Genomic DNA, 14,811 nt, shown 5'->3' on the forward strand with positions numbered 1-14,811 from the left:
CCACAGTAAACTCAAAGAAATCCTGGAGAGTAAGAACATTGACACCAGAGACATACAAATAATATTAAATCTGTACTGGAATCAGCGAGCTAATATAAAAATAGAAGAACAAACATCGGACGAAATAGAAATACGTAGAGGAGTACGACAGGGTTGTATATTGTCACCGCTCTTATTTAATATCTACAGCGAACAAATATGCCAAGAAGCTCTCTCATATGCAAACGAAGGGATAATAGTCAATGGAGAAGTTATCAATAACATTCGATATGCTGACGATACTGTGATAATGGCAAGAACAGCGGAAGATCTACAACATTTAGTTGAAACTATGAATAAGATATGTAATAACTACGGCATAAGGATGAACGTCAAAAAAACCAAATATATGACCTTCAGTAAGAATCCAATAAATGACACTAGTATCACAATAAACGGTACCCAACTTGAAAAAGTAAACGAATACAAATACTTGGGAACCCTTATCAATGAAACAGGTGACCAAAATCACGAGATAAAAAGACGTATTGAAATTGCCAGGTCTACTTTTATAAAAATGAAAAAATTATTTTGTAATCGTGATATTAGTATTCATCTACGAACTAGAATGTTAAAATGCTATGTATTCAGTACTTTGCTCTACGGTGTGGAGTCATGGACTCTTAAACAGAGGAATATTAAAAATCTTGAAAGCTTTGAGATGTGGTGCTACCGCCGTATACTACGAATAAGTTGGGTGGATAAAATTACAAATGAAGAAGTAATACGCAGAATAAATAACGAGCCAGAAGTTCTACGGAGTATAAAAAAGAGAAAACTTGAATACTTAGGCCACCTGATGAGAGGACAAAAGTACACATTCCTACAAAATATAATGCAAGGAAAAATCCAAGGACGAAGAAATCCAGGCCGTAGAAGAATGTCCTGGATGAGAAATTTGAGAGAGTGGTTTGGCTGTACCACTAACGAATTGTTCAAAACAGCAGTAAATAAAATTAGAATCGCCCTAATGATATCCAATCTCCGATAGGAGAGGCACTCAAAGAAGAAGAAGGGCAAGTTCTTTACTTTGTCCGCAATAAACCTAAATATTGTGGTGATACTAACCCCGCATTGACTGCGTCTACTGTGTCATAACGCACTGTGGCAAATGGGGTATACGGGACATATATGCCTCGCATTATTGTTTAAATATGTTCCAAAAAATTGTTGAACACTATAGTTACAGAAACAGGTAGTATTAAATCCGAACCCCAGAAATGTCATAGGTTTTCGAAATGGACCCTCAGGCAACATAATTGGTGATCCCTGTTATAATCATTCAACATCCGCTAATAACCTTCCATGATTGAGGGGGCTTTATGTGATAAAAAAGATCTTTCAAAATAAAAATTTTACAAAACAGTAAACTGCACATTGTAAATCAAAAATTAGTAATTATTGTCACTATATTTTTAAAGACGAGAATGGTTTTAATAAAAGTGGTCTCATAGTGCCACACTTACAGTACAGTAAAACCTCGATAGAACGGACCTCTATTTAACGGACAAAAAATCAGATCATCATCAATGGCGCTACAACTCTTCGTGAGTCTTTGCCGCGTTTACTATTGCCTTCCATGTTTGTCGGTCCTGTGCCACTAATTCCCATTGTCCCACTCCCATTTTCTCTAGATCCTCTTTGACTGCATCTTTCCACCTTTTTCTAGGCCGCCCTACAGACCTTCTTCCATCTGGCCTTTCCCAGAACACATTGTTTATAAGGCGATTAAACCCTATCTGCCCATCTGAGTCTATTAGCCTTTATATATCTGACTAGATTTTCTTTACCGAATAAACTCTAGCTCGTTATTGTATCTGCGCCTCCATTCGTTTGTCACGCTGTCTCTGCAAGGGCCATATATCAAACAAAAAATCAGATCAAATGTAAATTTTTTTTTTATTAAGTCCATTGAGTACAACAATCTGCCCATTGGGCATTAAGCATTTGTTATGGTAAAAAATACAGACATGTAGAGAGTTACTCCAGTGAGTAACCTCTTTACAATTCTAAAACTAAAATTTTATCAGTCTGAATACAGTTTTGATTACATTCAGTTGGTTAAGTCGGACGGCAGTTGCTGTTTTAGTCTACGCACTTCAAAGACGTCTCGCACATTTAATTGTCTGGCAAACGCATTAGGATGCACTAACACTCGTTCAAAGTATTTAACACTAAAACTTTGTATGGCTTCTTTCACGGATTCTAGGGGGATGTCGTGTTGAATCACCTCGTTGGATACATAGTATGGCGCATTGACTATGGAACGCAGCACCTTGTTTTGAAATCTCTGTAAGATGTTTGTATTGAAGACGCTAGCAGTGCCCCATAGCTGAATCCCATAAGTCCATATGGGCTTGAGGATGGACTTGTAGAGTAAAATTTTGTTATCCAGAGATAGTTTGGAATTGCGTCCAATGAGCCAATACATATTTCTCAATTTAAGTCCAAGCTGTTTTCGTTTTGTAAAAATATGTTTTCTCCAAGTAAGGCGGCGGTCCAAGTGCATGCCAAGATATTTGGCGTCCTCGGATTGAGGAATTAGACAATAATCAATATATACAGGGGGCATGTTTCTCTGCGTAGCGTGAATGTTACATGTAATGATTTAGTTCCATTAGATTTGATGCGCCATACTTTCATCCATTGCTGAATTCTATTTAGGTTTGATTGAAGATTCCTTGATGCTGTTGTTGGATCTGTGTGGGATGCCAGGATAGCAGTGTCATCTGCATACGTTGCAACTGTAGTTGTACTAGATGTTGGAATGTCCGCTGTGTATAAAAGATACAGAATTGGGCCGAGAACGCTGCCTTGTGGGATGCCTGAGTGAATAGGATATATCTTAGTGTGCTCGGTACCGTGTTTCACAAGGAAGTGTCTATTTTCTATGTAGGATTAAAATGTAAGAGGATGTAGGATTTCTATGTAGGATTAAAAGATGTAAAAAAATTGAATGCAAAAAAATATGAAACATCGAATTCTAGACGGAAAAACAACAAGGACAGGATCTCGGCACTGCTTTGTGCTAACTCTGATGGATCGCATGGATTGACTACTATACTGCCCCGACTAAAGTGTTCTAATGTTCTACTAACTGTAACGAACCGGCTGTGCTTTTTGGTATTACGCACATTAAAGGTTCTAATGTCTTACATAAGAAGAAAAAATAATTTACCTTACGGCTACAGCTTCCGAAGTCTCAGCAAGTACCCGAATCGGCTGAAGTCCCCTGCGATGAGACACCACCTGCATCCGTCCCTTATTGTTTCAATTCTACACTCTAGATTAGATTATTAGTTTTAAAGTTTTACGCGCTACCGGCCACTTCGGATATTGTTAGTACACAGTGACGACGCGTGACTTTTTCTAAAGTGTTACCAAAACCAGATGCAAAAAATCTTATTTAAAAAAATGAAGATATGGCTAAATGTATATACATATAGCTTCAATAATATAATTTTGTATATCACTTGAAACTCTCGAAAAAACAGTTGATGTTTCTAGATGTTGGCAAAATTTTTGATCTTTTTTGGCAATTAAAGAGCCGTCGCCCTCAAAATGACCACGAAACGCTAATTCTTGTTCGGCCAAAAAACATACGGTACATATCTATTATAAGTGAGCTAAGGATATACGAGTACCTATCTATTTTTTTTAACAAACTCATTATGTTTAGCAATATTTGCTTTAAATGCTTGGTTAAGAGAACTTTTGATTCTTGTTTTGTCAAACTGAATCAAATTGGGTATACATCTTACATGTAGGTAACGGAGAAATTTCATGTCTCTTTTTTAAAACTCTAAGACTATTTAAATCGTGAACCTGGTCCACCCATTTTTCTGTAAAAACCAGAAGACATGGCCAACAATACAGTCTATTTTTCTTGCAACCACATAACCAAGGATTTTCACTGTACCAACTAAATTTAAAATATCGAGCTAATTTTTTAAATTCCTTTTTTAAATTGTTTAAAATAGGTCTTTCATTTTCAATAATCTCATTTTATTTTTCAATCAGAATTCCTTTTCAAGTAGTTGATCGATTACGCAGCGACACTCATCCATGGTGAACTGCACGCACACTTTTTATTATAGTATAGGTACTGTTAGCAAATTTAAATCTGGTAACAGCCCTACTGATATACACAGCGCGCTTACGCCCATCGCTCCTTCAAAATTTTCAGACACTAGCCGGTCCTGAGCCGCCCGAGCGACAGCGAGATAACCATTCATTGTCACCACAAATGAGACTGGTAACAGAATATAATAAAGTGCAACTGAGTCACATAAACTCGCCAATATTTTCGTGTGTCTGTCTATTTACTGAATTAGGTACTATTAACACATCTTCTTCTTCTTCTTAAGGTGCCTATCCGTTCCGGATGTTGGCGACCAGCATGGCTATCCTAACTTTGCTTGCTGCTATTCTGAATAGTCCGGTTGTCGATGTATTAAACCACTTTCTCAGGTTTTGAAGCCAAGATATTCTTCTTCTCCCTGGTCCTCTCTTTCCAAATACCTTGCCTTGAAGAATGAGTTGCAACAAGCCATATCTCTGTTCATTCCTCATAACATGGCCAAGCTATTCTAGTTTGCGCTCTTTGATTATGTTAATAATCTCGCATTCCTTGCCTATTCTACGTAGAACCTCAATATTAGTCACACGATCCACCCACGAAATTCTCAAAATGCGCCTGTAACACCACATCTCAAATGCCTCGAGTTTTCTCAAAGAAGCCTCGGAAAGTGTCCAGGCCTCTACTCCGTATAATAACGTAGAAAATACATAGCATCTGATGATAGAGATTTTGGTAGCAAGAGGTAAATCGTGGCTTCTGAAAAGAGACTTCATCATTATGAACGCTGATCTCGCTTTTCCTATGCGTTGTTTTATTTCACTTGAGTGGTCCCACTGGCTGTTTATGTTGGTACCAAGGTATGCGTAGCTGTCGACCCTGTCAATTAGTTGTTGGTTAACCAAAAGCTGTGTATTTAATATTTCGCGCTTACTGACTACCATATACTTTGTTTTTTTCGTATTGAGATCAAGTCCGTATTCTCTACTTATATCTGATATGCGCGACATTATTCTTTGCAAACCATCTAGACTGTCTGCAAAAACTACAGCGTCGTCGGCATATCTAATGTTGTTCAGACGCACTCCGTTGACTAATACGCCTTCCTGTAGTTCTCCCAGCGCTTGCTCGAAGATACATTCAGAGTATATATTAAACAGCACCGGGGACAGGATGCATCCTTGCCTCACTCCTCTATCTATGGAGACTGCCTCTGTTAATTGGTCTTCCACTTTAATATTGGCAGTTTGGTTGTAATACAAATTATATATGATTCTCAAGTCTCTATCATCTACTCCCGCTTCTTTCAAGATGTTTATGAGTTTATCATGTTTTACTCTATCAAACGCCTTTTTGTAGTCGATAAAACAAATATACACTTCACAGTCAACATCCCTGCATCTTTGCATAAGCACTTGGACAGCGAATAGAGCCTCTCGGGTGCCTAAGGCATCGCGGAATCCAAACTGCGTCCATGATATCTGTTGTTCGCATTTTTTATATATTCTGCCATGTATCACCTTCAGAAACGTTTTGAGTAAGTGGCTCATTAGGCTAATTGTTCTGTAGTCTTCACATGTTTTGGCATTTACTTTTTTGGGTAAAGTTACGAAGGTCGACTTTAACCAGCTTTGGGGTATTTTTCCAGTTACGTATATTTTGTTGAATACGGTTGTTATCCATTTTATTCCTTGTTCATCCATAAGTTTTAGGAATTCTACATAAAACTGGTCAGGCCCTACAGCTTTACCATCTTTAGTTGTTTTAATAGCTGACGTGACTTCTTCAATGGTAATCGGGGGTCCTGTTTGGCATTCAATGTCTTCAATGGTATTCTGCCTTTCATCTGCAAAAGTTACTTCCACATATTTCTTCCACGTGTCTAGTTTTTCTTCCACACTTAACAGTGGTTTGCCTTGGTTATCTGCCAAACACCCAACTCTTCTAGGTTTGTATAAGCCTGCAGCTTCTTTAACTTTTTTGTGCATATTGAATGAATCGTGTTTATGTTGCAATTGCTGGATTTCCGCACACTGTTCTCTTAGTCGTGTATCCTTAGCTATTCTAATTGCTTTTTTGATATCTTTATCTATTCTTTTGTATAATGACATGTCCTGATCTTTGGACTTTCGCCTCTCTTCCATCATATCTAAAATCTCGTTTGCCATCCACGATTTCTTCTTTATTTTTGGTGGTTTGAGGAATTTCTCACGTATGTCTTGTGAAACTGTATGCAACTTTTCTATCTCCTGGTCCATTACATCCAATTGAATAACGGTATTCAAGTTGTTCTGTATATACCGTTTTACACTCTGTTCTGTGTTTTGGTCTTTTAATAGCCTTATGTCGAATTTTGGATTGACACTACGTCTAACCTTCTTTAGCCTGAGCTTAATTTTGCCAATCAGTGGGTTATGGTCTGACTTGATATCAGCTCCTGGGTATGTCTTGACTGATGTTATTATTAACACATAATATAATAATATATTTCTATTTAATAATATTATATTATTAACACATAATATAATAATATATTTCTATTGGTAAAAATAAAATAATAAATGGAATTATTCATCGTCATAAAATACATATTTATTTGCAAGATTTTTAACTGTTACCAATGGTAACAGTGGTTACATGGACGCTTCGCCAGTGTTAGTACGGTATTACGCGAACCCATATTTTTTCTCTTTTTTTTACTATTGAAAAATTCGCACTCGTTCACACTCTTTCCGCAAAGAATTAACCCGTAATAAAAAAATATGTTCTTTTTTTTTATTCCATTTATTAAAATACATAATAACAATATACAAAAAAATACATTAAAAAACCAAGAGCCGTAGCTATGCTGGTTTTGTGGTAACATAATAAACATAAATATAATAATAACAGATAATTACATAACAAAAAACTTTTTAGACTATTTTACACTGAAGGGTTAAGTTTTCCTATATAAATTCATTAAAGAATTGTATTAAATTAAATGATTAAATTATTATTTATTATTACATTATTATAGAATTATATTCAATTAAAGCTATCTGTTGTAGTAGTTAGTAAGAAGTAACTCTTTTAATTCAGTTTTAAATCTTTCTAGCCTGCAGTCTTTGATATTTGTGGGTAACTTATTATACAAAATCAGACCACTTGAGTATATACTTCTTTGTGCACCAGTAGTTCGCATTCTTACGGTTTGAAAACTAGCTCCCTGTCTGGTATTATGGTCATGCACATCTATACGTCTTAGAGTAATATTTGTAAGTGTTTGAGAAAGCTTAATTTGATGAATGAATGTACAAACTTGTAAAATTTATAGCGACTCTTCTTCTTCTTCTTCTTTTGGCATCATAACTCTGGATGGGTCTTTGCCTGTCTGGCTATGTCCTTCCATTTAGTTGGGCCCTTCTCCTCTATTGTCTTATATTCATGGTTTTCAGGTCGTCCTCCACGTCATCCAACCATCTCGTCCTGGGCCTTCCCTTTTTTGTATAGCGACTCAATGTTTAGAATTCCTCTCTGATAGTACAGGTCGTCAGTTGGATGAAGTCTTGACAGTTGAAATATATATTTCACAGCCTTGTTCTGTAACACCATGAGAGGATGTAGCTGTTTTTGATTTGTATTACCCCAAACGATAGTTAGATATGACAAATGTGAATTTATTAAAGAGTGAGATCATTTTTCGCTGTGGGATACTTATAAATGTTGCAATTCTTCCAAGCATACCCACTGCTGGAGCTATTTTTTGACACGTGTTCAATATATGCTGTTCCCATGTCAGTCGATTATCTATGTGTAAGCCAAGGTATTTGGTAAAATTTTTTTTAATGAATTTGAATTTTCCAAAGTTTAACTGTAACTCTCTCTGTTTTTCTATATTTGAAATTATTGTGTAACTACACTTACTCATATTAAGTGAGAACTTGTGGTATCTGAGCCAGTCATCTATATCTGTCAGATCTTTTTCTGCAGCATATTCTAGCTTTTTGGGATCTTTCTCAGCATACAAGAGTCCTGTATCATCAGCATATAGAAATAGCGTTGATTTTAAAGGTAGATTGGAAATGGAGTTTATATAAATTTCTTTCTTTATACAGGGTGTCCAGAAACTCTACCGACAAACGAAGACAGGAGATTCCTCAGATAATTTTAAGACATTTTAACCCAATTCACCTAGTCCGAAAATGCTTCCTAAGGGAGCTAGAGCTCTTTGAAGATGGCGTCATGTAATTAGTTTTTCTTAAATACCTCCAGAACTCTTCTATTTACAAAAACGAAAATTGGTATGCGTATTTACTTTCCATAAATGAATCGATTCCATCCATTGCGAATTTCTAGTACCGGTCATAGGCGTCCGTTTTGGGTAGGGCAACGGTTATTTTATCGCCTAACTTTTTTGTCTTTAATTTTTAAGCATTTTTGACTCTGAATTATTAAATTGTGAGGTATTCTGGTACTAAAAGGGACTCTTACTTTAAGTCGATAGGATACACCGTTTTCTAGAAAAATCGATTTGAAAATTTTTCGTTTTTTGAATTAAAAAAAAAAGTTTAAAAAAAACTATTTAGAAAGATGAAAACTGGTACATTTATTTATATTCCAGAGATTAATCGATTTCATTAATGGCGAATTTCTAGTACCGGTCATAGGCGTCCGTTTTGGGTAGGTCAACAGTTATTTTATAGCATAACTTTATTGTCTTTCATTTTTAAATATTTTTGACACTAGATTATTCAATTATGAGATATTCGAGTACGAAAAGTTACTCTTGCTTAAGTTGGTAAAATACATCTTTTTTTAATTTTCTTCATTTTTTTTTCAAATTCCCAGAACTAAAAACTTTCAAATCGATTTTTCTAGAAAACGGTGTGTCCTACCGACTTAAAGTAAGAGTACCTTTTAGTACTAGAATACCTCACAATTTAATAATCCAGTATCATAAATGCTTAAAAGTTGAATACAAAAAAAATTATGCGATAAAATAACCGTTGCCCTACCCAAAACGAACGCCTATGACCGGTACTAGAAATTTGCAATAGATGGAATCGATTCATTTCTGGAAAGTAAATATGTATACAAATTTTCATTTTTCTAAATAAAAGCGTTCTAGAGGTATTTAAGAAAAACTAATTACATGGCGCCATCTTCAAAGAGCTCTAGCTCCCTTAGGAAGCATTTTCGGACTAGGCGAATTGGGTTAAAATGTTTTAAAATTATCTGAGGAATCTCCTGTCTTCGTTTGTCGGTAGAGTTTCTGGACACCCTGTATATATTTTCTTCGATCGCTCGTCGCTCACACACACGCGAAAAAAATTTAAAATCGTCCTTATAAACTCATTAATTTTTATCACCCCGAAAAAAAGGTTCAGTCTAGTCGGAACTTCCATCTGTCTTATCCCTTGTTAGAAATTTTTAACTATCAGTACCAGACGAAGAGATATCGAATTACGCGTAAGGAATTTCGAAAACCCGACAATAACATATTAACTTCGTTGACGGCCATAAAACCACAGACGTTACAACTACTATAATCAGGGCCGGCGATAACGGGCCTGCAAGGGATGCATTGCAGGCGGGCGCCCCTGTTTGGGGGCGCCAGAATGAGTATTTTTTCTGCTGGTATTATGTAAAATACTAAAATAAAAAAATTCATTTTTTTTAATGTGGTTTAGTTTCGTCATAATACCCTAATCTGTGTTTGTTAGTTTTGCATATCAAATAATATACAAAAATATGCAACGCTGCAAAGAATTCTTACCATGTAGTATAATATAATTTATTGGTCAAAGGCATCATATTTCAACCAAACAACTTTGCTATGAGAATGCATTGTTTATGTTCTTCAAATTTCTTGCAAGTTGTTAGTGCTGTATCATCAGTTATGAGACGAAATGAATAATTTCTAGTAAAGTAAACAAGATTGTGATACTGTTTTCTTGCAGCCCGTGCCTGTCTAATTTAATGTACCTATTAATAGGTATCAAGTTAAGTATTAATCCCATAAAAACATAATATTTAAAATAAAGATTTTACTTTAAATTTAGTTTAGAGCTCTTTAGATTTAGTATTATTTCGTGTGATTATACATAATACAGAATAGTTTGTAAGTTGTACTCTGCAGTTAAAGAATCTATTAGCATTCAATTAATATAAAATTATATTTGTTAAGTACTCAGTAGGTACATACTATTATATTAACTACGCTTAAGTTATTATTTTTATTTAGTTAAATAAAAATGGATTCAAAAAAAATTATCTAGGAATCTAGGGCACAAATCGAAAAAGTAAAAGCCGAAAAAGGAAAAATGACACAAAAAAACAATGTCAGTTCCCTTAAAAAAGTTAAAGTGAAGTTGTTGTGTCAAATGATGGGTCCAATAAAACTGTTACCGAACTTTATTTACTGGGTACATTTGCGAATAGCGGGACACCGACTTAAGTCGCTGTCCGGAACACACATTTTTAGGACACAAGTCCAAAATCAAGTCATTAATAGGGAGAAAAGCTCTTCTAGCTACCTCTAAAATCAGGGGGTTTAACACATAAAGTAATACAGAGGATGTTCCATTACCCAGGGCATCTAAGGTAACGTTCAGTACAAAGCCTCCTTATTCGTTATGTACTGCGATCGGGAGGGGTGGTGGTACAGCTTGGGGGTCAGATAGATACGGGGTCAGGTTACGCAGTGTAACCGGTTTGATCTTCGGACATGTGGGTCTCACTGTTCCATTTGAACACACATAGTGTTCCCGAGGCTGGGGTTGTACGAGTATCTGTAAGTGGGATGGGGGGCGCCTGTGCTAGTTTTGCAGGCGGGCACCTTATACCCTAGCGCCGGCACTGACTATAATTGTTGGTAAATCTCGTAAACCTAGTGTTATCAAAGATATAATCATCAAAAGGCACCATCTGCCCTAATAGGACATGGTTCACCAGAGATATTTTCAAAAATTGGTGTTTAAAGGATTTGTACCTGCAGTGAGAAAATTTCAAGAGAAGAAACTGGTAATACCGCCTAATGAGGCGAAATGTTTATTGACTTTGGACAAAGCTCCTGCTAATCCCACTGCAAGTATTCTAAATTCAGAAGATGGCAACTTTAATTGTATGTGTTGCCAAAAAATACATCGCTTGTTAAACACATGAATCAGTGAATAATTTTGTCGACCAAATGAGTATATTGCAGAAAGTTTTTAGATGAAGTAGAAAAGTCATAAAAAAATAGCGAACAAAACTTTATTCTTTTTTTAACTTACATATAGGTACACTGTATCTAAATACAGTACCTGTATGTATCGGTTTTAGAACGTCTTTCGACGTTTTCCGATGCCTAACTTCCACGTCCTTCTATCATCCCATTGGTCATCTCTAAGATCCCTTGTACTCATCGCTTTGGTTACCCCTTCTTTCCATGTCTTTTTGTGTCTTCCTCGTTTTTTTGCGGTTTGGTGGTACCCACTCCAAGATCTTTTTGGGCAATCTTGTGTCTTCCATTCTTTGAACATGACCATACCAAATCAACTGTTTCCTCTCATGTCTGTTATTAAGTAAGCATCTATTCCAATTCGTCGTCTTACTTCCTTATTTCGAATTCTTTCAATTATACCTAACGATCTTCTAAACACATCCATTTCTACAGCTTCTAATTTTTTCCTATTGTTCTCGGTTATTCTCCAAGTTTCTGCTCCGTAAAGTAGGCTGCTTTTAATAAGTGTTTCATAGATGTTGTATTTTCGCTGTACAGTAAATACAGTACCTACATAGTTTAAAAATATTTTTTTTATTGATTTTAAACCTATTTTTATACAACGGACTTTCAGCTTTAAAGGACATCCCGTCCCCCAATTAGTCCGTTATATCGAGGTTTTACTGTAGGTATTTTCTATAGTTGTCCATTGAATGTACTTACCTTTTTTTCGAAACGATTTTGAATACTCATCCAAGTGCGGCATTTGTTAAATCGTCCTAGAGTGACCAAATCCATCCAATAAGCTCTACCCCTCAGATAATAATATCCTTTCGTGGCAGCTATTATTTCTAGTATCATATTGTCCTCATCAATTGTGTAGGCTGTTCTATAACCAGCCATTTCTTGGGATTGAAGTTGTACTGAAACAAGTTTTAAAATTACATTCGGTTGTCTGCTTTAAAGGCGAAATTACACGGTTCACTTTTGCCTTTCAATTTGAATGAAGCAATCAAATTGATCCATGTAAATGTAAAAGTGAATTATTCTATGTCATTGAATGTTGTCGTTCAATGGTGTTGAAAGAATTGAACATGCTCAATATTTTCACGTCTAGCGTTCAATCTTCAACGCGGTTGAACGAAAAATGAATGTGTAAACACAAGAAGTGAACGACTCTATTCTTGGAACATTTTAAAAAGTATTCGGGTCAATGGAATTATAAAACGGAGGGTTATAAAAACCGAGATTGTCGTGGAAATGCTACTAAATCGCTAATTGATAATTTGAACATTAGTGATATAACATAGTGATAGTTCTATTACAAAAAAGTTGTGAATTCCGAAAGAACGTTTATGTGTGTTTCATCGACTTCGAGAAGGCATTTGACAGAGTACAACATGATACACTTTTCGATTTCCTGCAGGAAGCAGGACCACTACGATATAAGACTGCTGAAATACTTATATTACAATCAAGTAGCCTCTATCCAAATTGGAGACAGTCGTACTGAAAAACTGCCGATAAAATGTGGCGTACGACAAGGTTGTGTTTTATCACCCACCCTTTTTAATCTGTATTCTGAAGAAATCTTTAGGGAGGCTTTGGATGACAGACAAGAGGGAGTAAGGCTAGGCGGAGAAGTAATCAACAATATTAGATACGCTGACGATACAGCCATTCTTGCTGAACATTTACAAGATCTTCAGACACTATTAAATCTAGTCAGTGAAGCAAGTTATCGGAGAGGCCTTAAAATCAACATTTCAAAGACAAAGTGGATGGCAGTTGGAAAGATTAATATAGATCAAGGTCAGCTTTCTCTTGATGGAGAGGAGTTAGAACGGGTAAATCATTTCAAGTACCTTGGCAGCTGGTTAAATGTAAATTGTGACTCTGATGAAGAGATAATAACTAGGATCGAAATATCACGGAAGGCTTTTATGACCTGGAAACCAGTTTTATGTAACAGAAACCTGTCGATGAATATTCGAAAGAAGGTGCTGAAATGTTATGTGTGGTCTATCCTATTGTATGGTTGTGAGACATGGACGTTAAAAACCACAATGCTAAACAAAATAGAAGCATTCGAATTGTGGTGCTATCGACGAATCCTAAAGATATCGTGGGTTTCGCACACTTCCAATAAAGATGTTCTTCAAATGCTGAATTCAGAACGTCTGCTCATAAGCATCATAAAGAAGAGAAAAACATAATACTTCGGCCATATAATTAGAGGACCTAAATACCATCTGCTTCGCCTTATAATACAAGGAAAAGTGGAGGGAAAGAGATGGATTGGTCGAAAGAAACTTTCATGGCTGCGTAATATTAGACAATGGTGTGGCTGCACAGTAGAAGAATTATTTCGCGCAGCAGCCGATAGAGAGAGATTTCAAGAAATTGTAAACATGATGACGGCCAACGTGTGCATACAGACACGGCACCTTAAGAAGAAGAAGATATAACCAAAGAAGACATAAAATTGAAAATTAAGTGTCTGTACTCGTTATAAGATATGCAGATGACACAGTGATAACGGCACACTCTGCTGAATAACTCCAATTACTACTAAACAAAACAAACAGTTTCTGTGAAAAATATGGACTAAAAATGAATATAAAAAAGAATAAATACATGATAATAACTAAGAAAACAAATATACAAACAAACATATATTTGGGAAATGTACCGATAGAAAGTGTTGATAAATACAAATACATAGGAACCTGGATTGCAGACAAGAATGATAAAATAGCAGAAAAAATAGCCAGAATAGAAATAACAAGAAATGCATTTTTAAAAATGAAAATAATTCTCTGCAACAAAGACCTTAGATTAGAACTGAGAGTATGTGCTCTAAGATGCTATTCAAGCAAGAACACGTAAATAAGCTACAGTCATTTGAAATGTGGTGTTACAGGAGGATAACTTTATAAGGAAGCATCCCTGTCAGACTTCATTAGAATACAAAGATTGCAATGGGCCGGACATGTGATAAGAATGGGAGAGGATAGGCTACCAAAAAGAGCACTGAATGCTAGAATGCAGGGAAAGAGACCGGTTGGAAAGCCAAGAAAGCCCTGGGAAGACACAGTAAACAGCGACGCACAAGCCCTTTAAGGAGTCCGTGTATGGAGAAGAGCAGCCACAGACAAGCAAGGGTGGAGACAAAAAATAAAGGAGGCCAAGGCTCAATTTGGACTGTAGTGCCGTAGAAGAAGTTACAGGAGGATGCTTAGAATAGCATGGGCACAGAAGAAAACGAACATGGAAGTAATGCAAGAAGTGGGCAAAGAATATGAAATAATAAATACAATCAGATAGTTACAATATCTGGGACACATACCCAATGAGAGGACGATATGAAAAGTTAAGCCTAATAATTCAGGGAAAGATAAGAGGAGGAGGGAATATAGGAAGGAGAGTGTCATTGTTGAAGAATTTAATGGACTGGTTTAAATGCAGTTCTATAGAACTCTTCAAAGCAGCGGTAGATAGAATAAAG

The 14,811-nt window shown here is 36.0% G+C and overlaps 2 protein-coding genes across 3 annotated transcripts in view; one reads left to right on the top strand and one right to left on the bottom strand.

Annotated features, from left to right (window-relative positions):
* Positions 1-14,811, top strand: part of LOC126887148 (zinc finger protein 160-like) — a 46,865-nt gene that overhangs the window by 22,695 nt on the left and 9,359 nt on the right. The window lies entirely within an intron of this gene.
* The window catches only part of LOC126887155 (uncharacterized), a 37,776-nt gene that overhangs the window by 6,919 nt on the left and 16,046 nt on the right, over positions 1-14,811 (bottom strand). For both annotated transcript variants that reach the window (XM_050654518.1, XM_050654517.1), the window contains exon 2: positions 12,027-12,226. In XM_050654518.1, coding sequence (XP_050510475.1) covers positions 12,027-12,206 — 180 coding nt within the window. In that variant the 5' untranslated portion in view covers positions 12,207-12,226. The remainder of the gene's footprint in view (positions 1-12,026; positions 12,227-14,811) is intronic.

This window comes from Diabrotica virgifera, chromosome 6, assembly GCF_917563875.1.
Source record: "Diabrotica virgifera virgifera chromosome 6, PGI_DIABVI_V3a".
In the NCBI taxonomy this organism is placed as follows: Eukaryota; Metazoa; Arthropoda; class Insecta; order Coleoptera; family Chrysomelidae; genus Diabrotica; species Diabrotica virgifera.